Below are 24,973 nucleotides of genomic sequence, written 5' to 3'. Positions count from 1 at the left end.
TATGTGTCTGTGGGTCGCAATGTACAATGGGAGAAATATATGCAAATACGGACGGTAATGCGACTGCGCATGTTCGTGTTCACCGCATTGTAGGGGGGCGCTGTTCACAGGACCCGTCGAATGAATTAATTAATTATATTCAGTTCACAACAGAGAGTTCAAGTGGTGTTTATTGTCATTCCCCCCTGCAGCTCGTATACAGTAGAACAAAAAGTCGTTTCTCCGGAGAATATAATCCCACACAGAACAGAATACAGGGCTACATAAAACGCAAATGTACAAGTGTATGACAACTATAAGACAGAAAACACGACGCTAAAAACAAATAAATGAGGCAATAAAACGACATAATACTACCGCATACATAAAAAAAATAATGATGTGTAACTTCAACACTGATGGAGTACATACGCTCATATAAGAAACAACAGCGTAATTAACCAAAATTTAAAAGATTGTTCTATAGTTTCACCAGGAAAACAGCCCCACATAAAGTAGGGCATCAAAAAATTAGTTGAAACTCATAGTTGTTCCTCTCCACGGAAATCTTTAGTAAAAGGCGAAAGATTTATACGATCTGAAGAGAAACATGAGTGAACTGAAACGTAACGCGAGCGGCGGGAAGCGCACTCGTCGACCGCACAGTCCGGCCCGCGGTTGCACGGAGGTACCGCAATGAGTCACATGTTGACCAAACTGTTTTCGCCCGCACAATCCGTTACACACCTTTCACTTGTGTCTTAAAGGGCTCTTAAGGCACTAATCGCAAAATCAAATTGGTTCCTTCATTCTTCACGGTAAAATCCGCAGAGCACGACGGGAATTTATGCAAATTTTGAAGCGAGACATTAGACGATTCTAAGAAAGAGAATTTAATGCCCGGACCAAGCCCTGTCTGACTACAGTCAAAGGTGTGTAACTTTTAAAATGTACAGTATTTAATATCAAGCAGTAAAGAGCATATATTAAAAGAGAGATTAAGTCGTGCGCTGTGAAGAAAGTGGCGCATGCGCAGTTGCAGGGGCGGTGATGTCAAATCGTTCTCGTTTTGTGGAGTAAAATGGAATAAAATCCGTGAATAAAATATAAAAAAGGCATAATTTTGATACCTAGTACTTTGGCAGGGGTCAGCATTTATTAGTCTAATTGTAGTTTTTAAATGAAAAGCGCCTTGAGGCAAAAGCCTGTTTTAAATTAAAGGGTCAGTTGTGGCGTCCGTGCCTAGTGTGTTACTCTGTTTTCTTCACAGACAACCCGTTAAGTGCACAGCGCCGACCTGCGGACAATGGCGGTATAAACATTACTGATGCGAGATCAAGTAAAAAACTTAAAACGAAGTTATTACAACATTGTAACGCTTGACGTCAAAAAAAGCATTTTTACGAAGTTTCAGGTATAAATAAATCCGACGACTGAAGCGGGCAGTTTTCAGTCTGCGTAGTTTTAAACTTTTAATGTTTAAATGTCCATTATGAGTCCATCCAGGCCACAACAAAAATGGCGCCCGAACATGACCGGCGTGGATCGGAAGCGGAAGAGTGGCTCGGTTCACAAGACTTCCTGTGGTTTCGTTCTGGGCTGGGTCCGTGTTGAGGCTTTGTAGGGAAGAGATACATTGTAACTGTTCGGATTGTCAAAGAAAGTATCGCGGAGTCGGCGGCGAACGGCAGGATGATCCCGACTGAGGACGCGTCCGCCAGGAAGCGGGAGATTGAGGAGAAGCTGAAGCAGGTGAGCGCAGGAAAATAAAAGAAAAGGAAAAAAAAGAGAAGAAGAGAGAGGGAGGGGAAAAAGAAATACACTCTGGATTAGCTCTCGTCGTGTGTGTGTGTGTGTGTGTGTGTGTGTGTGTGTGTGTGTGTGTGTGTGTGTGTGTGCGTGCGCGTGCGCGCGCACCTGCACCTGCCTGCCTGCATTGTATTCTATTAAATTTACCCCTTTTCTCAGAGACAGCATTTCCCTCCAGCCAAATCTTGTTTCTCTTTACGCTGCTAACAAATATAAATGGTCGTTATTAAATGGTGCTATTATTTCCCATGTTCTCTAAGGACTTGTGAGGAAATACTGTCAGCATGCGGTACTCTGTCATGTGAGGGAGGTGGCGAAGCTAAGGCTTTGACAGGACTCCTCTCTCAGCTCTGACACATCCAGATGTTTCCTCAGTTGTGCAGCTGGTTTATTGGTGTAAATGTGTCTTTACGTTTCGCGCACCATCGCACGGCCCCTGTCACGAAAATCTTTCATTTACCTGTAGGAGCAAGACACCCTGTCATTCATACGGGACAACCTAGAGAAGAGCAACCAGCTGACCAAAGGCATGGTAAGACAACCTGGGTGCCTCAAACACACTCCTGGTCCTTCATTCCAGATGGACTTTCGTCCCAGTTTCTGCCCTAAAGAGCTTCATCACACTGAGCGCAGTGTCACAGTACAGCGGAAAAGTCTGGTGCAAAAGGTTTAATACTGTTGATCTGAATTGATCAGCAGTATTACTCTCCCGCATTGAGAGGAGCCAGTTGAGGTGGTTCGGGGATCTGGTAAGGATGCCCCCTGGGCACCTCCCTTTGGAGGTATATCAGGCACGGCCAAGTGGGACGAGGCCCCGAGGTCTGCCCAGGGCCCGCTGGAGAGATTATATCTCCCAGTTGGCCCCGGAGCAGCTGGGGATCCCCCAGGTTGAGCTGGAGGAAGTCGTGAGGGACAGGGACGTCTGGGCTTCTCTGCTCTCCTTATTGCCAACGCGGCCAAGAAAATGGATGGATGGATGAATTGATTTCCCATTTTCTTAACTTGTGGTCAGATTTATTTCCCATTTAACTAGTGCACCTGTCTGAATGTTCGTTTTGCTGCAGAGATCAGGTGCGTTAATTTGTCTGTTGACTTGAATCAGTGGGATGGGATGTCCCGTGGTACACGTGAAAGCCTCATGCTGAGCTCTGCCCGCTCAATCCAGGTGTCGATCCTGTCGTCGTTCGAGACACGGCTGGTGCACCTCGAGGAGCGCATCATCCCCGTGCACAAGCAGACGGAGAACCTGCAGAGGCTGCAGGAGAATGTGGACAAGACCCTGTCCTGCCTGGATCACGTCATCAGCTACTACCACGTGGCCAAGGAGACTGACAAGATCATCAAAGAGGGGTAAGAACCGGTGGGGACGAGGGTCTGCGACCCAGCTCTTGCCCGGGTTGATTCCCGTTCCTGAGGAGCTTCAATGTGTAAGCGGATGATGGCAAAACATAGCTAGGGTCAGGTGACCTGGATACGTGTTTTACTTATCAACCATATATGTTTTCCACTAGCCAGAGAAGGATTAAAATCCTCTGCTGGATTCTGTCATTAAACCCATCAGCTTTTTTGAATGCAGTATAATTGAAACTCCTACGATGTTTGCATTGTATGTTGATGATCATCCAGCAGGTATTGTCATCGCTGGGTGATCTGTGGCATCTGTGTGTATTTGTATGTGCTTCAGACCTGCTGGCCGTCTGGACGAGTACCTGGCCTGCATTGCAAAGATCCAGAAAGCGGTGGAGTACTTCCAGGACAACAATCCTGACAGCCCAGAGCTGAACACAGTGGTATACAAGCATCTCCTTAATCCTTTACTCTTTAAATAGCTGCAGGACAGTCGGTGGTCTTATCGGTGTCTCTTTCTTTCCTCCTGTGAATCCAACCTACGTATCAGTTTGATGATGTCACTTCATTGCCTTTATTTTTTGCAGATGTTTTTCTCCAAAGTAACATATAACTCAGAGTAAACAAAAGTGCATTTCACCAACAGTTCAAGAGACACCAGTACCACCAATTGAAGGGATTACAGACTTTTCTGATGTACAACAGTATTATGGTGCAGATGGGGCATCAGGAAAGAATCAGGTCCAAAAGAGATGTGTTTTGAGACCTTCCTTAAATGTTGAAAGGGATTTGGCAGTTTCGAGGGACAAACGGAGATCATTCCACCCCGTTGGGGCCAAAACTGAGGACCGTGAGACTTTTGATTTTGGAATTCTTGTTAATGGGACCACGGAGCAGCCAGAGGTAGAGGAGTGTAGTGGCCTTGCTGTGGTGTAGCAAGTGATCAGGTCCTGTAGGTATCAGGGTGGAGATCCATTGATGGTGTTGCAAGCTGTAACCGAGTCTCGAATTTGATACAGTTGTGCCAGAACAGGGGTCGTTGTGTCTACGCCTTTGAATAGTTTTTCTAAATAAACCAAGTCAGTGTCTCCGTCTTACATGGGTATTCAGAATCGCTGAGTTTAGTTACACCGACAATATTAGGAGGATACTGAACGCGCCGAAAACCAGTTTTTTTAAACTAACACTAAAAGACTGGAGTTTTCTACGTGTCTTCATGGGTTTTGGTCTGACTGTAAATTTGAGCAGCAGGGTGGGTATGAATAGATCAGCCAGTTAGTCAATTGATCAGTAGCTCGAACATTAATTTCTTATTTTTAAGATGACCTTTGTGACTCATTGGAACAACGCATTTCACTGTCGTAGTATAATGGAGTGACATGTAGACACTGTTGCTCATTGTCTCCATCTTTGCCTCAGAGACAGAGCAGGAACCTGAGAATCGCGTATTTTGTCCCACACCGTGCTCAGTATTGTACCGTCGCTCATTTGCACTCCTGTCCAGAAAGCGCGCTTCGAGAAGGGGAAGGAGCTGCTGGAAGCAGAGTTTCGGAGTCTGCTCACACGCTACAGCAAGCCGGTTCCGCCCATCCTGATCCTGGATGCCATTGGCGTGGATGACGACCTGGAAGTGCAGGAGGAAGTCACGCTGGAGCATCTTCCCGAGGCCGTGCTCCAGGACATCATCTGCATCGCTGGCTGGCTGGTGGAATACGGCCGCAACCAGGGTGCGTCCCCACGCCCTGCCTCATATCCGGGCTACGATTCCACGCTTTGATGTGTCAGAATAGCTCTGGTGCTGTTTCTCTTCCCGATGTTGGCGACTTCTGTAGATTTACTCCATTGCTCTTCCGATGACTGCAGATGTTGTGGCCCTTGGTCGTCCTTCTAACCTTCCCTTTTCCCGCAGACTTCATGAACGTGTACTACCAGATCCGTTCCAGCCAGCTGGACCGCTCCATCAAAGGCCTGAAGGAGCACTTCCGCAAAAGCAGCAGCTCCTCCGGGGTCCTCTACTCTCCCGCTGTCCAGAACAAGCGCAAGGACACTCCCACCAAGAAGCCGCCAAAGAGACCAGGTAAGAGAGAGACCGTCCGTCCGTCTGTCCCCCCCCACTCTAGAGACCCAGCCCCCAGACAGCCCAGTTACGCATAGCGGCCATTCGCATCTCACAATGCTCCACACAACGCTAAATCAACGTTTGACACTGAATCGCAGCACAAATGGCCTGTTGCATACTTAAAGTCCATCATGATTCGTAAAAGTCAAATTGGCTGCAAGCTCATGGCTCCCTGTGGTTTAATAGGGTAGAGTCTCGGTGAGTTTCCTCGCATCACCCCCCCTCCCCGCCCCCTCCCTTCGTTCACTTTGATTAACCTGTTATCCCTTCTCTTTTGTTTTTGTGCCGGTTGCAATGATGGCAGTGTACATCCCAGGTAAAGACTCGCTGTCAGTTTGCCAACACGCCCATCGCTTGCTTGTGTTTTATTTGGCGCCGTCTTTCACCGCTGCTCCTATCCATCCTGCAGCCAGGAGAGCGCCGGAGGCTCAACTGCGTAGAAAAGCGCAATTACAACACAAGAAGTCAGTAGAGCAGAAAATCCCATAAGTAAATGAACCACATACTCCTTAGTCAGGAGTACTAGAGCAGCGCCTTAATCTCAGCTCCGCAGCATTAGGTGCTTTCGTTTGCTCTGTGTTTAGTGCCTCCGCAGCCTCTGTGTGCCAGACAGATGGACAGCGAATCACTGCACGCCACCTGCACCTGAGATTGACATGTTATGCAAGTGTGAGCAAATCAGTCATCGGTTCGCTTCCTCATCCCACGGTGGCACCCGGCGGAGTGATACCAGCGTGGTCTCCGTCCGCAAGGAGTGATTGGTCTGGTGGCTTTGCTGTCGCGCCCAATTGCCGTTCAGCTCCTCCGTCCCTCCGTGACTGTGGAAGGATGTTACTCGCCAGCACTGAACTTACTATGTTTCGCTTTACTAAGGAATTTCAAACCCTTTGCGACCCGATTTCCTCACGGAGGCAAATTCCGAACTCGGAACAGAAACCAGCAGACTGCAGGGCTCACGAGCGCTCTAAAGACCACGCAGATTGCCGCAGTAAGATTTGATTAGCGCTTTAAAAAGCAGTTAATTATTACCGTCGGCTAAGATGCAGATGCCGTAACTGTGCGGTGGGAGTCCGCACGCTCCGTGAACGTGCAGGGCACCGCAGGCACGAGCGGTTGCCTGACAGGTGAACGTGCTGTGAGGTTTAACTTTACGAATGCTGAATTATCACTCACATTGTGACGAAGCTCCTGTCAATGACTAACTGCCTAAACAGCTATGATGATGATGATGATGATGATGACGACGACGCGAGTGTAACTGCCATGTGTTGTGTATGTGGATGAATAACCTGTACTTTGTGTGTTCACTCTACCTGCTGTCGGAGTGTGTCCTGGCGCTCCAGGCCTCGGCTCTGCTGCGCTGTGCCTTGCTGCGCTTGTCTCATGTGGCTGTGTTGCGTTGCGGCACTAGGCTCTGGTCTTCACGGACCTCTCTCTCCACAGCACCGCGCTGTTTGGTGGGGGGATGTGGTGGCATTGGTGGTTCAATACTCACTTTCTAGCCTTTCCTCTCCTCCTTTTATTATTATTATTATTATTATTATTATTATTACTATCATTATTATTATTATCATCATTATTATTATTATTTTATCTTCTATCTGCCTCCCTCTCTCTCCTGCTGGGCTGTCCCCCTTCCTGGCACCCCCTCCCTCTCTTTTTTTCCCGTGGGAACAGGGACGATCCGTAAGGCTCAGAACCTACTGAAACAGTACTCTCAGCATGGGCTGGATGGGAAAAAGGGGGGCTCTAACCTGTCTCCTTTGGAAGGTAACGCATCCCTGTCTTCTCTCGGTGTCGTTCCCGTGCCGCTGGTGTTGTTGTTCCTCAGGGGGTTTTGTTCTGAGTGCAGCCCGTCCGTCTGGACGGAGACCCGGACATCAGGAACCAACCGGAGTCACAGATGCTTTGTGGAAGGAGCCAGGAAATATTTACATTTGTGTCTTTAACAGATGCCTGTAAATGAAGTGACTGGTGTGTGGTTCAGTTTTACCTTAGGGTTAGGGTTAAGTGAAGGTTCAGTAAATGCCATAGTTGGTAACACAGGGCTTTTTGACCATGATGCGACCTGCCCTGGAAATTGTTCTTTGAAGACTTGGAGAATTTGAATGTCTCTTGATGTGGGAATAACTGGACAGAAAACGGCGACGCGTGAAATTTCCACGAAGGAACAAGTGTGCAGAGATTTATAAAGCGAGGCAGCTGCACACTGCCATTCTAGAGCCGAAGCGTTGAGGGTAAAAGTAGTTTGAAGAAACCCCAGCAAGATCCAGAGCTTCTGTGACTTTCTCTATGACTTTCTCCCGACGGTTGGTTCCTGTAACCCGGCTGAATGAGGTGAAACACACACGCGCACGCACACACACACACGCTGCCTCCTACCGCGGGTTCCCTCTGCTTCCGCTGCTGGGTGCCTGGTGGCCGGTATGTGTCTGTAGGCGATCGCATCCCAGGTCGACCTTTCGGCCCAGGCGTTGGCGCGACAGGACTAACGGCCAATAACGCCAAATCCTCAACCATTAGGTCACGATCACGACCTGCGGGTCAAACACCTCACTGACGTCCTGAACGAGAAGCACGGGGTGACTGCAGGTGAGTACCGTGGAGGCAGAGGGAGACTGGGTGACCCAGGGAATTCTGGGTAGCGCATCCCGTGGTGCTGCAGAGGAATCTCTACAGTTAGCCACGACACTTGACCTTTGGAGAAGGTTCAGATTTGTCAACACACTTTTCTGTAAGAAACGCTGGTAAAAATGTGCCAGTCTGCGTTACTGGAACAAAGTTTTACCCAGCTTTACCGCGTTTCGGGACTCTCCCTGTCCGCAAAGCCTTTCTTGTCTATTTGCAATCTTTTTTTTTTTTTTTTTTTTTTTTTCTTTTCCTGAATTTCACATGAGATACAGAATGCAAGTGAGACTATGTTTATGGCCTCCATGTGTTCAGGAAGCTAAATTATAACTTTTACTGCTACTACAACCACGTTTGTCTTTTGAAGATGTTTTAATGATTCAGAAACCCAGCTGCACAAGAAGCACAATTTCCTTGCCTGTAATTTTGATGAGATTTTAAACGCATCTATTTATTGGTTTCATTTTTTGGCACGTGCCCTCAGAGGGCTCTTTACTGTATACGGCGCACATATGATGCCACGCATTATAAACGTTTATGTTGTTCTTGAATCAGAACGAGTTTATACTGGATTGACTTGACCATGTGCTGAGAGGGCTCCCAGTGAGCACCGTTGCAGTGCATGGTAAGCGCGGTAAATGATGGTAACCTCATCTCCGTACGTCCTTCGCTGGCCTCGCAGGGAAGGATGACATGCTGGACATCGAGATCGACTCCTACATCCACTGCATCAGCGCCTTCGTGAAGCTCGCCCAGAGCGAGTACTCTCTGCTGACCGAGATCATCCCCGAGCACCACCAAAAGAAGACCTTCGACTCCCTCATCCAGGTCGGGCGACGACAGCAATTCACCTACTCGACCAGAACCTTCTGCCGTGTCAAAGCTTTCGTGGATTTGCGTGTTTCCTAACTAATTAAAAAAAGTTGAAGTTAGCGTATAGGTGGGTTCGCTAGTTTCAGAAGAGCTGGTCCTTGTGAGGGACAGTAAGTCCATTCAGGCGGTGAAGGACACATCATAGTGGGGTTGAGCACAGGTAGCGAGGCCGCTGCTGGTGCCAGTCTTGTGTCTCTGTGGTGCCCGTCCCCACACAGGAGGCTCTGGACAACCTGATGCTGGAGGGCGAGAGCATCGTTTCGGCCGCCAGACGCGCCATCATGCGGCACGACTACTCGGCCGTCCTCACCATCTTCCCCATCCTGCGGCACCTGAAGCAAACCAAGCCGGAGTTCGACAGCACGCTGCAGGTGTGGGCGCGTTGAGTGCGGTGAGGCTTTGGGGGGCGGTGGCACCACCTGTCTGTGTGGAAGACTGCGGTGCAACATGTAGAGGTTTGAGAAGGAGGTGAAAGGAAATGGGTGATGAGCTGATGAATGGAAAATGTCCCCCCTTCAGCCGCGGGTATAGGAGCCACTTGTGTTGTGTTACTGCGCTGCTTTTGTGACTAATTAGGGAGGGTACAAAGCCCAGATTAATCTATGTAAAAGTTGTTGTTGTTTGCTCTTACACTGGCCGTGTGTACTTCATATAGTATATTTACATTTATTCATTTAGCTGACACTTCTCCACTGACAATGTTAAGATTACATTTATTACAGTTACAGGCTTACAATTCTTTACCCATTTATACGGCTGGGCAATTTTACTGGAGTAATTCATGGTAAGTACCTTGCTCAGGAGTACTACAGCCAGAGGTGGGATCAACCCTGTGACCTTTGGATCCAAAGGCAGTAACCCTCACCCTACACAACCAACGGTCCCATTTTGGTCCCACATTGCAGTATATGTATTAGTAGTGATGTTTAGTTGCTGATCACAAGCTTTTATCCAGAGTTGAACAGAACAAAAAATGTTCCCGAAGGTATTAATGTGAGAAACAAAAGCTATGCAAATAAAGTATCTTCGGGGCAACAATCAACCTTCTGTTGATGCACATTTTGCGTTGTTCTTGGAGATGTACATTGGAGAAGCTAAACGAATGAGTGTAAACTAGCGAGTGTTGGGTGTTGCTCCCAGTCTGTGCATTATCCTCAAACCCATATTATTGGCAGAAAGTTAATGCTAACATGGTGTCATCAGGGCACTGCAGCCAGCACGAAGAACAAGCTTCCCGCGTTGATCACCTCCATGGAGACCATCGGAGCCAAAGCCCTCGAAGAGTTCGCCGACAGCATCAAGGTGAGAACGCGACTCCTGCGTTGCCTGGGATTGGGATAACGTCATGCTTCGGATTAAGATTTATTTCATTGTTTAAACATTTTAAGGTGCAGCACAACAGAGTGGTACAGTGAATAATTTGCTTATAATTCAGTTTGTGTAGCTTAGTGTTGCTGTTTCGCTAAAAAGAAGGTGTTGAGGTGACAACAGCAGATGATGTTACACAAGCACGACATGTCGGAATTCAGATTTGTGACCTCAAGCCCAAGCGGACGTGTTTGTTACGAACTGCTGTAGGACCCTTAACAGAAAAGCCATATGTCCGTTTTGACGCCTTTTTACCTCCTGGGGACAGAATGACCCGGACAAGGAGTACAACATGCCAAAGGATGGAACGGTTCACGAGCTGACCAGCAATGTAAGTCCTGTCTCTTTTTACTGCTGGCTAGAAATGTGACTGATGAATCCTGTCTGTTCATGGTCCAAGAGCGTGTTTTGCTAGATCACTGAAGATGAAGAACAGTTTTTTGCATTGTGGCAGCACGTCTCATTTTCTTTATAACTCATCTGCAGAGACGGTCCCGGTTACATTTGTGCATGTTGACCGTGTGTCGTGTGTGCGATTCATGCGATGTTGCTGTGCACCCCCGCAGGCCATCCTCTTCCTGCAGCAGTTGCTGGACTTCCAGGAAACAGCAGGGGCCATGCTGGCATCCCAAGGTAGGGGAGCGGTGAGCATGAAGCACCAACACGTTCTCAAGCTGCGGTCTTGCATCGGAGACCAGGCTTAATGCTGAGCGTCCTTTAGCCCAGGTGGTATTTACTACCATCTTTCTTGTGGTGTTGCAGTGCCCAGTAACATTGGACATGCTCAGCAGACTCTTCGTGATATCAGTAGCACTGATAATGTAGCAGAAACCTGTATTTGTATAGGAATGTTTCTTGTAATGGTAGGTATGGGATGCATGTGACATCGACAACCACAGAAGAGTGTTGGAAGTGGGATATGTGTTGCATTGGCTGCTCCAGAAAAGTATTAGCAGTGGGGTCCATGCAGTGTTGACTACTCCGGAAAAGTGATAGCAATGGGATGCGTGTAGCCGGAGCTACCCTAGATACATACCTTAATCAGTGCATAAGAATATTGATTGAATGGCCATAAAGTGTACTGCATGGTTATTCAGCATTTTAACAGTTGAAGATGATTACAAGGCCATCCTGTGAGCACCCAGCTCCCCCACGCTTGGCGCATCTATGGTACACACACTGCTGTTTGTCTGTGCAGAAGTTACAGGCCATTCCATTGCCATAGTGAGGAGAAAAAAATGTCCCCATCATTCCAGACTGAAGTCCCATGAATGTCTGTTCACCACCACCCCGACTCCCCCTCCAGTAGGATCCATCTTTTTTTTCTTTCTTTCTTTCCACTTCCCTTCCTCAGTTTGCCATGTGGGCTCCTTTGTGCCTGTACTGTCACTTGTGGCCACTAGGGGAGCCCTCTGGTACACAGCAGACATTCAGGTTATTGAACCTGCTTTATCTGCTTTGTGGGGGGTGGGGGAGGTAGGAGGCCCAGCTAAAAGGCTGGATCTTTAACCAAGGGATTGTAGGTTGAGGTCTGTGAATGGGTCACACTCCTAGTGTTAGACAGTTCCTCCTCTTTACCTTATGGCTGACCCATCTACCCCCTGCTCTGGCTGGCCACACCTCCTCTACCCCCTTGCCTTTTCTGCCCCCTTGCTTCAGCTGTCTGCCTCTGATGGGTGTGCTTACCGTGTACTAACAATACTTTTTAACCTGTTGCACTTTGCCTCTCTTTCTCTCTCACCCCCCACCCCCTTTTCTCTCTTCTTGCACTTGTGCTTCTGCCTTGTAGTCCTTGGGGATACTTACAATATACCTTTAGACCCCCGAGGTAAGCAGAGACCGACACCCCCCCGCCCCTTTGACCGATGAAGGGGGTGAAATTTCTGTTGGACAGTTTGGAATTTTATCCCACTGAATAATTTACTCCAATATACCATGTTTCAGTGTCCTGCTTTACTTCCACTTTCCCCATCAGAAGACACTTAACATTTCTGTTATAACACATGAAGTGCCCCTCCTACCCAGCAGACCAGCTTCACTGCACCTTCAGGTCTCACTCAGCAATTTTAATTAAGTGACATCTGTGGAGGTGAATAATTACCACTATGGTCTTTTTAACACCCTTCCTCCCCCAGAGACCAGCTCTTCCGCCAGCAGCTACAGTTCTGAATTCAGCCGAAGACTTCTGAGCACCTACATCTGTAAGTGTCGCACCATCAAACTTACTGATCGTTCAGGTTTGAGCCTTATGAAAGAAATATACAAAAAAATGAATAAACCACCTACAATGTAGAGACTGATAAAGCCTTTTGTGTACTCTGCACTCTGGTCTTTCGATAGCTTTACTACGGTATCTTTCTGCTGCGCTGTACTGTACTGGTCAGCTGTGCATTCAGTATCCAGAAGCTGCTTTGCTTTTGTGACCTTAAGGAGCTCCTTCGCTATGAGACCGACTTCTCAGGATGACCAGTTATTTCAGGATGAGCCACAGAGTGTGAATGACTTTCATGACTGATGTCAGACTTCTTCCGGTTGCTTCTCAGGCAAGGTGCTGGGGAACCTGCAGCTGAACCTGCTCAGCAAGTCCAAGGTGTATGAAGACCCTGCCTTGAGTGCCATCTTCCTCCACAATAACTACAACTACACCCTGAAGTCCCTGGAGAAGTAGGTGCCTCTGTGTTTTGAGGTCAGCATGTTGAATGCTTGTGCATGGAGAGACCATCCTGTCCGTGATGATGTCCACCGTAACGCAGTCCTTCAGCAGCACCTCCCTTTGTGCAGGAGGATGGTCTAAACTCAGAACCGCTTATGGGCTCGTTACGGAAAAGCTGACCACGTTACCACTATCGACAGGAGCTGAGTTGCAGTCCTAGAACCATTACATGGAGGCACAGCCATGCAGATGATGTTTCCCAGAAACCACCATCTGCGCCCATGCTGATGCTCAGTGACTCACAAACTGTCAATGTTCCTGCGCTCACACGCTCGCTCTGTGCACTCCTGCAGGTCCGAGTTGATCCAGCTCGTGGCCGTCACACAGAAAAAGCCAGAAAATGTGTATCGGGAGCTGATTGAGAGAGAGATTCAGACGTATCAGCGGAGGTGAGACAAGAGCTCTGGTTCTGGAACGGAAAGGCTTTAGGGCACATTAGATACAGGGCACATAATGGGGATGTGGACTGGATCTGCACTCAAACCTCCTCAGCTCTCCTGTCCTGTCCTGTCCTGTTCAGCTGGCTTCGGGTCACAGAGTATCTGACAGACCGGAATATGCCCCCCTTTCAGCAAGGCGCCAAGGTGGGACAGTCTTTCTGATGATCACATCAAGCACATTGGGAAAGTGGCATTTTACCCAGAAAGACTTTGATAAACATGTACTTTTAATGTTTATTCCAGCTGAAAGATAAAGAGCGGCAGATGATCAAAGATAAGTTCAAGGTAAGCAGACAAAGAGCTGCTCGCAAGGTGAGGAGCTGTCGAATCTACTGGTTTGTGGGAACAGGAAGACACGGAGTCAGGATTTCTAGGTCCAGTGGTCCTTATTCTGGAACTCATATGTTGGGTGGAGTGTCTCTCAGTCCAGGGCAAGTCCCTTTTTGCTGTCCAGCAGGGGTTTTAAACAGGGGAGTCACGGCAACTAGGTCTATGTGCTATGGTGGCATGGTTACCAGCAAGGAAAGCAGGTGTAAGTGTTGGTGTGTGATGTTCCATTTATGGTAATGCTGATGTTGTGTTCCTTCCTGTCTGTGTGTGATGTGTGTATGCGTTGTCCTTTGTACGCTCCATGAGTGGCACTCACCAGTGAATTTGCTTTCACCCCAGCGAGCCACTGTTTTCATTCTGACTTCCTGCTGCACCCAAGCGTTGGTCTCATGCTCATTCCTACAGCAGAAGTGAATTTTGACAGTCTTCTACGTGCCTCCAGGGTTTTAATGATGGGCTCGAGGAGCTGTGCAAGATCCAGAAGGGGTGGGCCATTCCGGACAAGGAGCAGCGTGACGCCATTCGCCAGGCCCAGAAGAAGGTGGTGTCCCAGGCTTACAGAGACTTTCTGAGCAGGTGAGGAGATCCGAGATGCCCGCTGGCATTCTGACCTGGAATGGATGCTTTCTGGAGAACTGTAGTGTCCCCGTTAAGTTCATACCACGCAGTTGAAAATGGGGCGGGGCAATTGTCGCTCAAGCACTGTGTCCCCCCACAGGTATGCCAACATCTCATTCACCAAAAACCCAGAGAAGTACAACAAGTACAGGCCAGAGCAGGTCGAGGAGATGATCGAGAAGCTGTTTGATACTTCGGCCTGAGACCTTCTCCTTGTCGGGCTTCCCCCAAGTTCCCGCACACACACCTGTCTCCGCATTATTTGTCTTGTGCCTGGTGGCTTTGCCACTTGGGAAGCACTCTTTCCCCCCCCCGTTTTTGTATAAATATTTATGTATTATTCACACTCTGCTTGAGACTGTGATCCAATAAATAACTGAACACTAAGTGTTGCTGCATCAGTCCATCTTCCAAAGATTATTTCACATCTTCAAGGCTTCTCTTTGTGTCCATTATCCTCCATCCACTGTTAGCAGAGCTCCTCCAGGAAAGTCATCTGGTGATTCAATGGCATTATCATGAAAACGCTTGCCGTGTGTGTGTGTGTGTCTGTGGCTTGGGTTTTTGGGTTTCTGGTCTACAATAGCCTACAAATACATTTGATCATTTTACCCAAGCCAAGTTCTCTGGTACTTAGAGGCAGCAAATGATGTGTGCAGATGTTGCGCAAACACCGCAGCCACGTGTGGAAGCCTAAATGGGCGTTTCAGAAGAAACGGCTGCTCATCAGTTTTAGCCGCTTCAAAAAAGTCAGTATTCACTTGGGAAGACCTGGTCAACGTGCCCGGGCTGTTGTCGACACGCTTTGTTTTTTCCCGTGCGACCTGCTCGGTTCTGGATAGAGAAAGACACTTTTCACTCCACTTGTTTTTGGGTGAATTATTCTCATTCCACCTTAAATTGCAGTTCGTCAAAAAGCCCCTCACTAATCACATCTTCAGAGAGTTTTGATCTATATATGACAATATTTCTTGTTACGGTCTGTATAGATGCGCTGGCACAGTGAGTAGCACTGCTGTGTCACAGCACCTGTGTGGTGCAAGAGGATATGGGTTTGATCCCTGCTCAGTGTGTGTGGAGTTTGCATGTTCCCCCTGTGCCTGTGTAGGTTTTCTCTGGGTGCTCTGGTTTCCTCCCACAGTCCAGAGACATATGCTGTTCAGGTTCCCCCATAGTGTGTGAGTGACAGAGTGTGTTCCACTGATGTATGGATGAGTGACCCAGTGTAAGTAGTGTATCTAGCAGTGTAAGTCACCGCAGTGAATAAGGTGTGTGGGCTCATAACACTACATGGAGTTCATTGGAAGTCGCTTTGGAGAAAAGTGTCTGCTAAGTGAATAAATGTAAACTGAATAGTTTTACTGTGAAATAACTTCCTTTCTAAAGTACAGTTTCTGAGCGTGTGTGTAAGATGTGTCTCCACCCAAATCTCTCCTGTTGGTGTAATGTGCTCTTTGTATTCTTATCGCAGATGGAGAAAAGCATCTGCTAAATGAATGTGTTTAAAAAAAAAAAAGAGGTATAGTACACAGTAAATTCAGGGTAACTAGTCAGAGGTAACAAAGTTAAAGTCAGGAATGACAGCTGAAAATACAGAATATGACATCATTTACACCACAGACTGGTCATCATCTGGGTCATGTTTTTGAAAGCCGATTTTACGTAGGCCAGGTTGGGATGTGGACCTTGGCAGGACTTGACAGGAGAAACGTTTGTTTTAAACGTTGCCTGGTGGCCGACGTGTTGGGGGAATGAAAAGAGCAGAATAATGTGTTCTCCTTCATGTTGATAAACTGTCTCATTCCAGGACTGCATATTAAAAAGGGGCTCAGTAAATGAAAAACTAAACTGCCATAAGAATGAATAATTCAGAAATAATTAGTGAAACAAGTAATACAGGCCAGTTGGTAGCACAGGGGTCAGCGCTACTGCGTTTTGATCCAAAGGTTGCAGGTTTGATCGCCGCCTCTGGCTGTAGTACCCTTGAGCAAGGTACTTACCCTGAATTACTCCAGTAAAATGACCCAGCTGTATAAATGGGTAAATAATTGTAACCTTAACATTGTAAGTCACTTTGGAGAAAAGTGACAGCTAAATGAATAAATGGAAGTAATTCATATTTTACATACAGACATATATAAAATATATTTTATATGTGTATCATACAGTATATAATATAAATAGTCTGAAACCGCTTGTGGCAAACTGGAGCCTAACCCAGCAACACAGGGTGCAAGGGGACACACCCAGGATGAGACACCAGTCCACTGCAAGGCACCCCAAGTGGGACTCGAACCCCAGACCCACCAAAGAGCAGGCACAGGCTAAACCTGCTGCGCCACTGCACCCCACAATATAAATATATTAAACAATTAAATATGAACAGCCTTTGTACGCCTACATATACGCCAGTGGATGAACACGTGACCCAGAAGGTCAAACACAGGATCCAATGTAGGATTTAGTGAAATTATCAAGGTAGCCAATATCTTCCAGGGTAGGACAGAGCTTTAGTAGGATGAAAAGTGAGTTGAAGTCAAGTTTCTAAATGTTCATATATGCTAGTAGATGGTCTGGAACATGTTATAATGCAGGTGAGGTAGTTCCCTGAAGATCAGACCTTCATTGACTGCAGGCCTTCCTGGACCTCCTCCCCGTTCTGCTCGTCCCTCAGCCTGCGCTGTGTCGGAGGGGGTAGACGATTTTTCATAAATTCGATAAAAATCCCAAAAAAACTGGAGACAGAGGGATTACGAGAAAAGAAAAAAAAGATTTTCAGCACCGAATGCAAGCGGACGACTATGGACTATGAACCGCTCACCGAAGGGAAAACGTCACACTGCGCAACACACACACCGCTTTTACACCACAGGTGCTCCATGTTTTTTCTTCATCATGTCAAGCAGCTGTTTTCATGCACATCGAGCCCATACTGGGAAAATAATAACCGTCCCTAAAGAGAAGATCTGGTGCGGGGATGTAGAGAGGCACAGTGTGTGCGTTAACCGCTTTATACACACAAGTCCTCGGAAACAGCAATAGTGTCACATCACAGTGCTGGTTGGTTCCCCAAACTTGTCAGAGAGGTGTGAAGCTCTGATTCCCAGCACACGAAAACCATTCTGCAACAACAACAACAAAGAAAGAATTCATGGTGAAAATAAGACAGACGACTGTTTTGATTTATTTCCCATTGGACGCGGGTCCCAGTGTGTTGCGGTGCTCAGTTTAGCCAAGACGGGTTCTCCAAAATCCCCTCTTACCTTCTACAGTGCACATTGTGCCGCTAAAGCGGGAATTGGGCTGTGCTCTGGGTCAGACAAGACATCCAAACACACGCACACGCGCGCACAGCCAGTGTGTTATCATCTCCCGAGACTCTCGACGGTGCTGGACTGTTAGGTACCCACTCATTTCTGTATCAAAAGTGTGTCACAGTTTAACGTCTCGCAAAGTAGGATTTTTGGAAGCCGTTCATTGGAACAACTGTTGATGCATTAATGCAAATATAGATGCATTTTGCTACAGTGAACATTAAGTACTGCAGTTTGCTACTTGCCTGGTACAATACAGTACAGTACAGTACAGTACAGTACCCTGAAGTAACCTGCAGCTACAACCCAGGAATCTTTCAACAAAACAAGCAGCTGAAATTAACTGATACTTTGGGAGTCATTCCCTTGCAATGAAAAGTATATTTTCTACATTTATTTATCAGACACTTCCAATGAACTCTATGTAGTGTTATGAGCCCACACACCTTATTCACCATGGTGACTTACACTGCTAGATACACTACTTACATTGGGTCACTCATCCATACATCAGTGGAACACACACACACACACTCTCTCTCTGTCACTCACACACTATGCGTAAACCTGAACAGCATGTCTTTGGACTGTGTGAGCAAACCAGAGCACCCAGAGGAAACATGCAAACTTTACACAGATTGAGTGGGGATCAAACCCACATCCTCTCATGCCACCCAGGCGCTGCAGAACAGCGGCACCACTCGCTGTGCTACCCGTACACTTGTTCTAAGACAAGTTGGCTTCTGCCTTCCATACGCCCCGTTTTCCACTCATCATTACTGCTTATTTAAGAGTCGGGTCCCTGCTGGACTAATGGCTCAGTGTTTGCACTCATCTCATCGCTGGCCATCTGACAGCAGAAAACAGAGAAGGGTGTTTGTTTGAATCAGAGGAACTTCTTTTCCGCCCTGCTGCCATTTCCTCTGACATCCCTGGACACGCTGTCCTCTTTGAGGGTCACTCTTCCGTCCCCAGGAGACGGACACATTTTATTTTGTAGTTCCACTGAAAAAAGGCTTTCATCTCCAAGGCATTTATGCAAAAAAGACCCATATAAGGAATTATTGTTGAACTCATATGAATCCACACATCGGGGCATTAAGTTGCCATGGAAATGCTACCTTGTCCCTCTGCAGTAACCATACGCACCCCCTCCCCCGACTGTCAACATTACAGTGTGACATCACCGATATTTTCCCATCGATTTTCCCCCACCTTCCTTAGAAATTATACCTCCCGCCACAAGGATCAGGTAATATCTACTGTCACAACAGCCTTGACTCTCATAGCATAGGGCCTCGCGGTAAAGGAATAGTCCACATACTTGTAAAACTGAGGGGACGTCTTGACACAAAGCTCTGCAGGAATTATTTAGACAGACCGATGAGTTTGACATTAACAGACGAGGGACAGCAGAACCGTGCAGAACCTTTCCTTAACCACGGACCTGAGCTTCTGCCACTTTGCTCGGGCGCTTTGCTTTCCAAACGTCACGAGGATAATCATAGCTTGGAAAGTGGCCGAGGGCCTCGTTAGTCCATAACAGCAGCTCACGCTTGGCAGCACTGACCAGCTGTAATGTGCATTGACTTCAGCGACAGAACATTATCAGTAAAGTCATACGTCGAAAGGAAATAAGGATAAAAAGTGTCAATTAGTTGGCAATGTCACTGAGAAGATGGCACGGTGTCACAGCGAGTAGCGCTGCTGTCTCACAGCGCCTGGGTGGTGCAAGAGGATGTGGGTTTGATCCCTGCTCAGTCTGTGTGGAGTTTGCATGTGATCTGGGTGCTCTGGTTTCCTCCCACACTCCCATGACATGCTGCTTGGGTTCCCCCATAGTGTGTGTGTTCCACTGATGTATGGATGAGTGACCCAGTGTAAGTAGTGTATCTAGCAGTGTAAGTCACTGCGGTATAAGGTGTGTGGGCTGATAAAACCACAGAGTTCATTGGAAGTTGCTTTGGAGAAAAGCATCTGCTAAATAAATACATGTAATATGAAAATGTACAGATGTTTGGGAAAAAGTCTTCCAAGGTACTTGATGATAATATCCAACGATTTAAAAATAAACTGAGTCACTGTGGGTACTCAAAGGTTGTCAAGATCAGTGCACTGATTTAGTTACAAAGTTTATTGTTCATCTGGATATGGATACGACGTCGTAACTGGTAACACACCCTGAAGAAGGCGTCTTGTTGAAACGCATCTGAAACTAATTGAAACATTTGTTTCTCCAGTCTCGAGTGTGCACTCTAGTCCTTTTTTCCAGCTTATCTGGATTTGAACCATTTACCAAATGATCTAAAGAAACTTCCAAAGTACCTGTAGAAGAACGGAAGCCACGTTGTTCAAACAGCTTCTCATCTTGGAGTGGAGCTTCTCGATAAGCAGACGGCGGAGACGCGCTCATCCAGGGCTTCGGGTTCAAAGCAACAGTCTCGCGCTGGTTTGCTTTCAGAATTATTTTATGATTGCAACAAACAGTCGAAACAGAACAGCGAACACACGCACAAAAAAAAAGTCCTCATTTTGCAATAAAACGTACAGTATTAAAATTCCGTGAATCGAATTTAGTGGCACCGCACAAATATTCTTTTGAAAATAAAAGGAAGGATTTTTTTGCATTAATGAAACACATAGAGTTAAAAAAGGATTTACTGTGTATGATCAGTGGAAATTGGGAAATAACACTTCAAAAAAGAGAATTTCTAAAGCTATTGAGAGGTCTTCCAAATATTCAAGACAGTGTTAATGTTGCACTGCATAGCAAAAATAATCTTATCTAAGAGAAATTAAAAGGAACTTTGAGTTAGAATCCCATTTTACATTTATCTGACACTTCCCTCCGAAGCAACTCACACTGTTAAGGTTACAATTATTTACCCATTTATTCAGCTGGGTAATTTTTACTGGAGCAACTGATGGTAAGGACCTTGCTCAAGGGTACTACAGCTGGAGGTGGGGCTTAAACCTGCGACCTTTTGGTTGAACAGCAGCAGCTCTAACCACTACGCAACCAGCTGACACCAATTTTACACTCTCAAAATACATTAGTTGTAATATATGAATTGCATTTCATGATCAGATTATTTCAATGGCATCATTAGTTTTATAAATGACCTTGCGAAGCAGGACCGCAAATCGCGTCACTGGATGTTAGCGTGTTCGGAGCTCGGCGTCTCTCGGAAGAAACCGCAGAGTCCTGGCGCTCTGTCACAGAGCGGCTAAATGAGCTTCAAATTACCTTGTTTTACTTCCACTCGTGCACTTCTACGCCGTTTGGGTGAGAGTCCCTCTGCTGATGCCAGGGAACAGAAGGGTTTTGAAAGGCCCACCTTCCAGGGAGCACTGCTGAGAAAGCACACGTGTGACAAACTGCAGGGAAAGTGTGACAAGAACGCCACGAGGGGATGAGTTGAATGTGTGACGGACAGAAATACCCCAAGAGTTACGCAACGCAACGGACGCCGCGTTCACAGAAGCGGACGCTTTTCAAGCACACGCCGATCACGAGACCCTAGGTCACGGTAAAGGTCAAAAGGGTGCTTGTCGTTCCCGTGCGACTGCCCTCGTCCTCTCTACCGCACCGTTTGGTGTCAGCGGCCCCCCGCTCGGCCTCATAGATCTGGGACACCTCGGTGGACGCCACCTCCGCTGTACTTACGGTGGGGGCTGCCGGTGCCACCTGCACCCTGCCAAGAGCCGTCTCGCGCAGCAGCGTGCAGCCGAAGGCCTTGCGGAAGCCCTTGCGGAAGTGCTTCGACACCAGGGCGTAGACGATGGGGTTGAGGCAGGAGTTGGCGTAGGCCACCAGGTGGGAGAGGATGCGAAGCGCGTAGGTGGTCTGGTTGAGCGGAAAGTGGCCGAACCACATGCACATGATGACCAGGTGATGAGGCAGCCAGCACAGGCAGAAGAGCGCCGCCACAATGATTATCATCTTGGTGACCTTGCGCTTGGCTCGCCGGGACTCAGACGCGCCCTCCAGGGGGTCCACCGCCCTCCACAGGTGCCGGATGGTGCGGGCGTAGGTGAGGCCGAGGACGAAAACGGGCACCAGGTACCCGAAGAGGAACGTGCAGACGTCCATCGCCTGGCGCTCCCGAGGACCCCAGACTGGGATGCACACCACGCTGCCGTTGAGGTCCATCTGCTGGTAGTAGCTGAGGTACGGGCCGGAGAAGACCAGCGACAAGCCCCACAGGCAGCAGATGGAGGCCAGAGCGTTTCTGGGCGTCCGAAGCTCCCTGGACCGGAGGGGGTACCGGATCGCCAGGTACCTGGAGCACAGGATGCAAGTCGCACTCTTAAAACCCACGGTTAGAGTAAAAGCGCGAGAAACCGAACACGAAGGACACGTTGTGTGTAACAAGGGCTAAATGACTACGTGCAGGACATCATAATTACTAAGCACATATCGTGGATTTATTGCCCGCATCGGTTCATTCAAGTTATACTGTATAGAGTAATTTCCAGATTTGGAAAAATTTCAATCGACCAGCACACTTACTCAGTTACTTGCATTCCCTTATCTGACATGTACCTCCCTCCGAAAGAGAGAAAATTCAATTCAAATGTAAAATACAATTGAAGACAGACTGATTAGTGTTATTATTGACTGAGTAATTAATTCATTTACCGGACACTTTTCTCCAATGCGACGTATAAATTTAGGTTTGCATACGAAGCTTCTTGCACTGATTTACCCATTCGTTCTGCTGAGTGTTTTTTACTGGAGTACTTCAGGGTGAATACCTTGCTCACGTGCGCTTGCGGTTATTCGGAGCCCAGTTTCAAGCCGGTAAGTTGTGAGTAACCACCACGCCGCCTGCTGTGCTGTCGGTGACAACGACACTAATCTTAATCATTAAGGGGGGGGGGGAATCTTTGCTCTTCGACTTTCCGCTGTTGCCGTTTTTCTCTTCTGCCCCCCCCGCCCCCGCAACCGTGTCCTCTCGCGCTCCGCCTCACCTGTCCAGCGACACGGTCGCGAGCGTGAAGACGCTCGCGTACATGGTGAGGAAGATGAAGAAGTGCACGGCCCTGCAGAGGAAGGAGCCGAACACCCACTGCTCCAGGGTGTAGATGGTGGCCTGGAAGGGCACGCAGAACACGATGAAGCAGAGGTCCGCCACGCAGAGGTTCAGGATGAACAGGTTCGTGGTCTTCTTCTTCGCGTTCATCTGGCCGCTCCTCAGCAGCACCGCCAGCACGAGGCCGTTGCCCACGGTCCCCACCAGGAAGATGAGCGTGAACGCCAGGGAGACGAGCACCGTCTCCGGGCTCCAGCTCCGAGAGGTGCGGTTCTGCTGAAGCGCATCCATGATGATCTCCTCCTCCTTGAAGGCTTCAGCCTCGCAGATGTCCTTCCGTCCCGCGCACAGCCATCGAAAGTCACGCGTCAAGCGGCAGGACGCGAACCCAGCGAAAGGCACGTGGGCGCCCACGTTTGCGGAGACTTCGAGTCGAAGAAGCGTGCGCGCGCCGCCGTGGGCGCTCCGCGTGCTGGGAGCGCGCGCCAGCTGCAGCCGGAAAACTGCCGGGAGTGCAGTTGTTGTGGGAATACCGTAGCGTTTAGTATGTTAAAAGCTGCACTCCGTCCAGTGCCCGATGTTAATATATCATCATGTTTACACTGGCTGTACCTTGTTATTTATAGAGCGCGCTGGACCCCCCCCCCCCCTTTTTCGTTTCTCCCTCCTGAGGTCAATTTCAATTCAATTCAGTTCAATTCAATTCAATTCAATTCAATTCAATTTTATACAGCGCTCTTCTCACCCAGTGACACAGCGCAAGGCATAAGGCAAAGAAATACAACAAAGAAAACACGTTGACTACAGGCTAGAGTAATACATTATCAACGCTTTTATAAAGCTATGAGTATGCCTACTAGCCACGGAGGAAAGGAACAGAAAACTCCCAACTGAAAGTTAAGGGAGAAAAAAAACTCTGGGGTCCAGTTTGACAGTCAGTGCCTCCTACATTAAATAGGACTTATAATTAACGGTAAAAAATGTACTAATCGATCCTGGTGAATTGTGAGCAGGTCAAACGAAAATGATCAGGCAGGTTAAATCCTCATGAGTCATGACATAATGCATTTGCGGACACAGCTCCGTAATGACGCGAGGGCAACGTTTTGACTAGTATAATCTGGAATTTATTGCTTTTACAAGAGTTACCAACCAAATAACGTCGACTTGAAAAATGTCCCCAGACGACTGCTGCAGAAATATTGTTATCTGCAATCTTAGGGAGATAAACAGAGGCAAGGATTTCATCTGCATAATCGCGCTTCCCTGAACGCCTCGTGTGTGCAGAAAAAGACGACGAAAACAACGACAAGAAACTCCTGCAGTACAGAGAAATATAAGCTCACAAACTCAAGAAGCACGAGCGCATGGGGTAAGACTTTACTCGTCAGTGTGGCACGATAACCGAAAATGTCATTTACCGGTGCAGAAAACGTGCAAAAGTCACAGTTAAACATGTGCCTGGCGGTGACGTCATCAGTGAAATTCACCCGGGAAAATTCGACGGCCCAGCTGGCACGCGCCACATTGCCGCGTACGGCCGTACCTGAGAGAGGCCGCCGAGGTTCGTGAAAATACGTTATTTCTCTTTAATTTTCCAGTTTAATGTCATTAAAAGCTACGGGTCTATTGCTCATACTAATGGTTATATTTTTGTTTGCAGTTGTATGTAAACTTGTGTAAAACTCGCATTTTTTTCTGCTGATTTTTTGTTCTCCTCAGACTCAGTGACAGGCAGAATGAGGCAGGGATACTAATCAAGTCCTGTGACACTGCGTGGCAGTTTTAAAGCTGTGCCATAAACAAGGTATGTGGGAAAAATTGTTGAGAATTATCGTTTTTTTTTTTTTTGGGTTGTACTTATCATAATGCGTTATGTTTGTCTTTTCCGTCCGTGTTCCCCGGCTTACGACCATTTAGGCGAGACTGAAAAAAGTTATCTAAGAGTAGCTGGGTCAAGGAGGTCCTTCAGTTCAGCATAATTAATCCTCTTGTCATTATTATACAAGTATATAGGAAAATTCTATATCTGCAATGCTCCCGTTGTGATTTCATACACAAACACATTCATACACAAACACAGAATATATTGTATGTCAAAATTCAAGAAAAAGCACAATGTCAATAAAATACAGATAGATTACAGAATAATTAGTAGCAGCAAAAGGTTCAATTAAGGAGTCAGACAAAACAATACAAAAGCAGCACTGTGGAACCAAAAGAGCAGAACAGTTAGTGAAATACAATGGATCAATAAACAGTGATTTGAAGTAGTGCATACAGTTTGTAGGAAACATTGCTGGGAGAATATAGAGCAGATGGGTGATCAAAGTGTAGATTCAAACAATTTATTCTTATGACAAGCTTGGGAAAGATACTGTTTCCTGTTTTGCTTCTAT

At 47.4% G+C, this 24,973-nt stretch overlaps 2 protein-coding genes and 1 non-coding gene across 15 annotated transcripts; 1 reads left to right on the top strand and 2 right to left on the bottom strand.

Moving 5' to 3' along the window:
• Nucleotides 1–481: 481 nt before the first annotated feature.
• Nucleotides 482–597, bottom strand: LOC114910281 (U5 spliceosomal RNA). Its single transcript, XR_003797584.1, has one exon. It is a non-coding gene; the product is annotated as a U5 spliceosomal RNA (small nuclear RNA).
• Nucleotides 598–1,348: 751 nt separating this feature from the next.
• Nucleotides 1,349–14,602, top strand: exoc7 (exocyst complex component 7). Of its 13 annotated transcripts, XM_018736457.2 has the most exons (22): nt 1,349–1,731; nt 2,255–2,320; nt 2,954–3,138; nt 3,473–3,578; nt 4,640–4,862; nt 5,045–5,212; nt 5,559–5,570; nt 6,932–7,024; nt 7,778–7,846; nt 8,565–8,710; nt 8,974–9,126; nt 9,959–10,057; nt 10,392–10,454; nt 10,690–10,756; nt 11,913–11,951; nt 12,259–12,324; nt 12,667–12,787; nt 13,130–13,225; nt 13,357–13,420; nt 13,520–13,561; nt 14,049–14,182; nt 14,325–14,602. In XM_018736457.2, the coding sequence occupies exons 1-22, from the start codon at nt 1,672–1,674 to the stop codon at nt 14,425–14,427; spliced, it is 2,175 nt and encodes a 724-aa protein (XP_018591973.1). In that variant the 5' UTR covers nt 1,349–1,671; the 3' UTR covers nt 14,428–14,602. The 13 variants fall into 13 exon arrangements, with proteins under 13 accessions (XP_018591973.1, XP_018591974.1, XP_018591980.1 ...); XM_018736458.2 differs by lacking the exon at nt 5,559–5,570; XM_018736464.2 differs by lacking the exon at nt 6,932–7,024 and having other exon boundaries at nt 1,351–1,731.
• Nucleotides 14,603–21,058: 6,456 nt separating this feature from the next.
• Nucleotides 21,059–22,865, bottom strand: LOC108924717 (galanin receptor type 2). The gene is made up of 2 exons (XM_029250101.1): nt 22,513–22,865; nt 21,059–21,821 (listed from the first exon to the last, which is right to left on the bottom strand). The coding sequence occupies exons 1-2, from the start codon at nt 22,863–22,865 to the stop codon at nt 21,059–21,061; spliced, it is 1,116 nt and encodes a 371-aa protein (XP_029105934.1).
• Between the last annotated feature and the right edge of the window lie 2,108 nt (nt 22,866–24,973).

Source organism: Scleropages formosus, chromosome 3 (genome assembly GCF_900964775.1).
Source record: "Scleropages formosus chromosome 3, fSclFor1.1, whole genome shotgun sequence".
Taxonomy (NCBI): Eukaryota; Metazoa; Chordata; class Actinopteri; order Osteoglossiformes; family Osteoglossidae; genus Scleropages; species Scleropages formosus.
Note: the sequence above shows the minus strand (reverse complement) of the source record. Positions and strands in the feature narration are given on the sequence as shown.

Bases quoted from the DNA above. Each gene is read 5' to 3' on its own strand.
- LOC108924717 (XM_029250101.1), bottom strand. From the start codon at position 22,865: ATGGATGCGCTTCAGCAGAACCGCACCTCTCGGAGCTGGAGCCCGGAG. The intron at 21,822-22,512 runs GTGAGGCGGAGC...CCTGTGCTCCAG, and splicing joins GCGACCGTGTCGCTGGACAG to GTACCTGGCGATCCGGTACC.
- exoc7 (XM_018736457.2), top strand. From the start codon at position 1,672: ATGATCCCGACTGAGGACGCGTCCGCCAGGAAGCGGGAGATTGAGGAG. The intron at 13,226-13,356 runs GTGAGACAAGAG...TGTCCTGTTCAG, and splicing joins ATTCAGACGTATCAGCGGAG to CTGGCTTCGGGTCACAGAGT. The intron at 13,562-14,048 runs GTAAGCAGACAA...ACGTGCCTCCAG, and splicing joins TGATCAAAGATAAGTTCAAG to GGTTTTAATGATGGGCTCGA.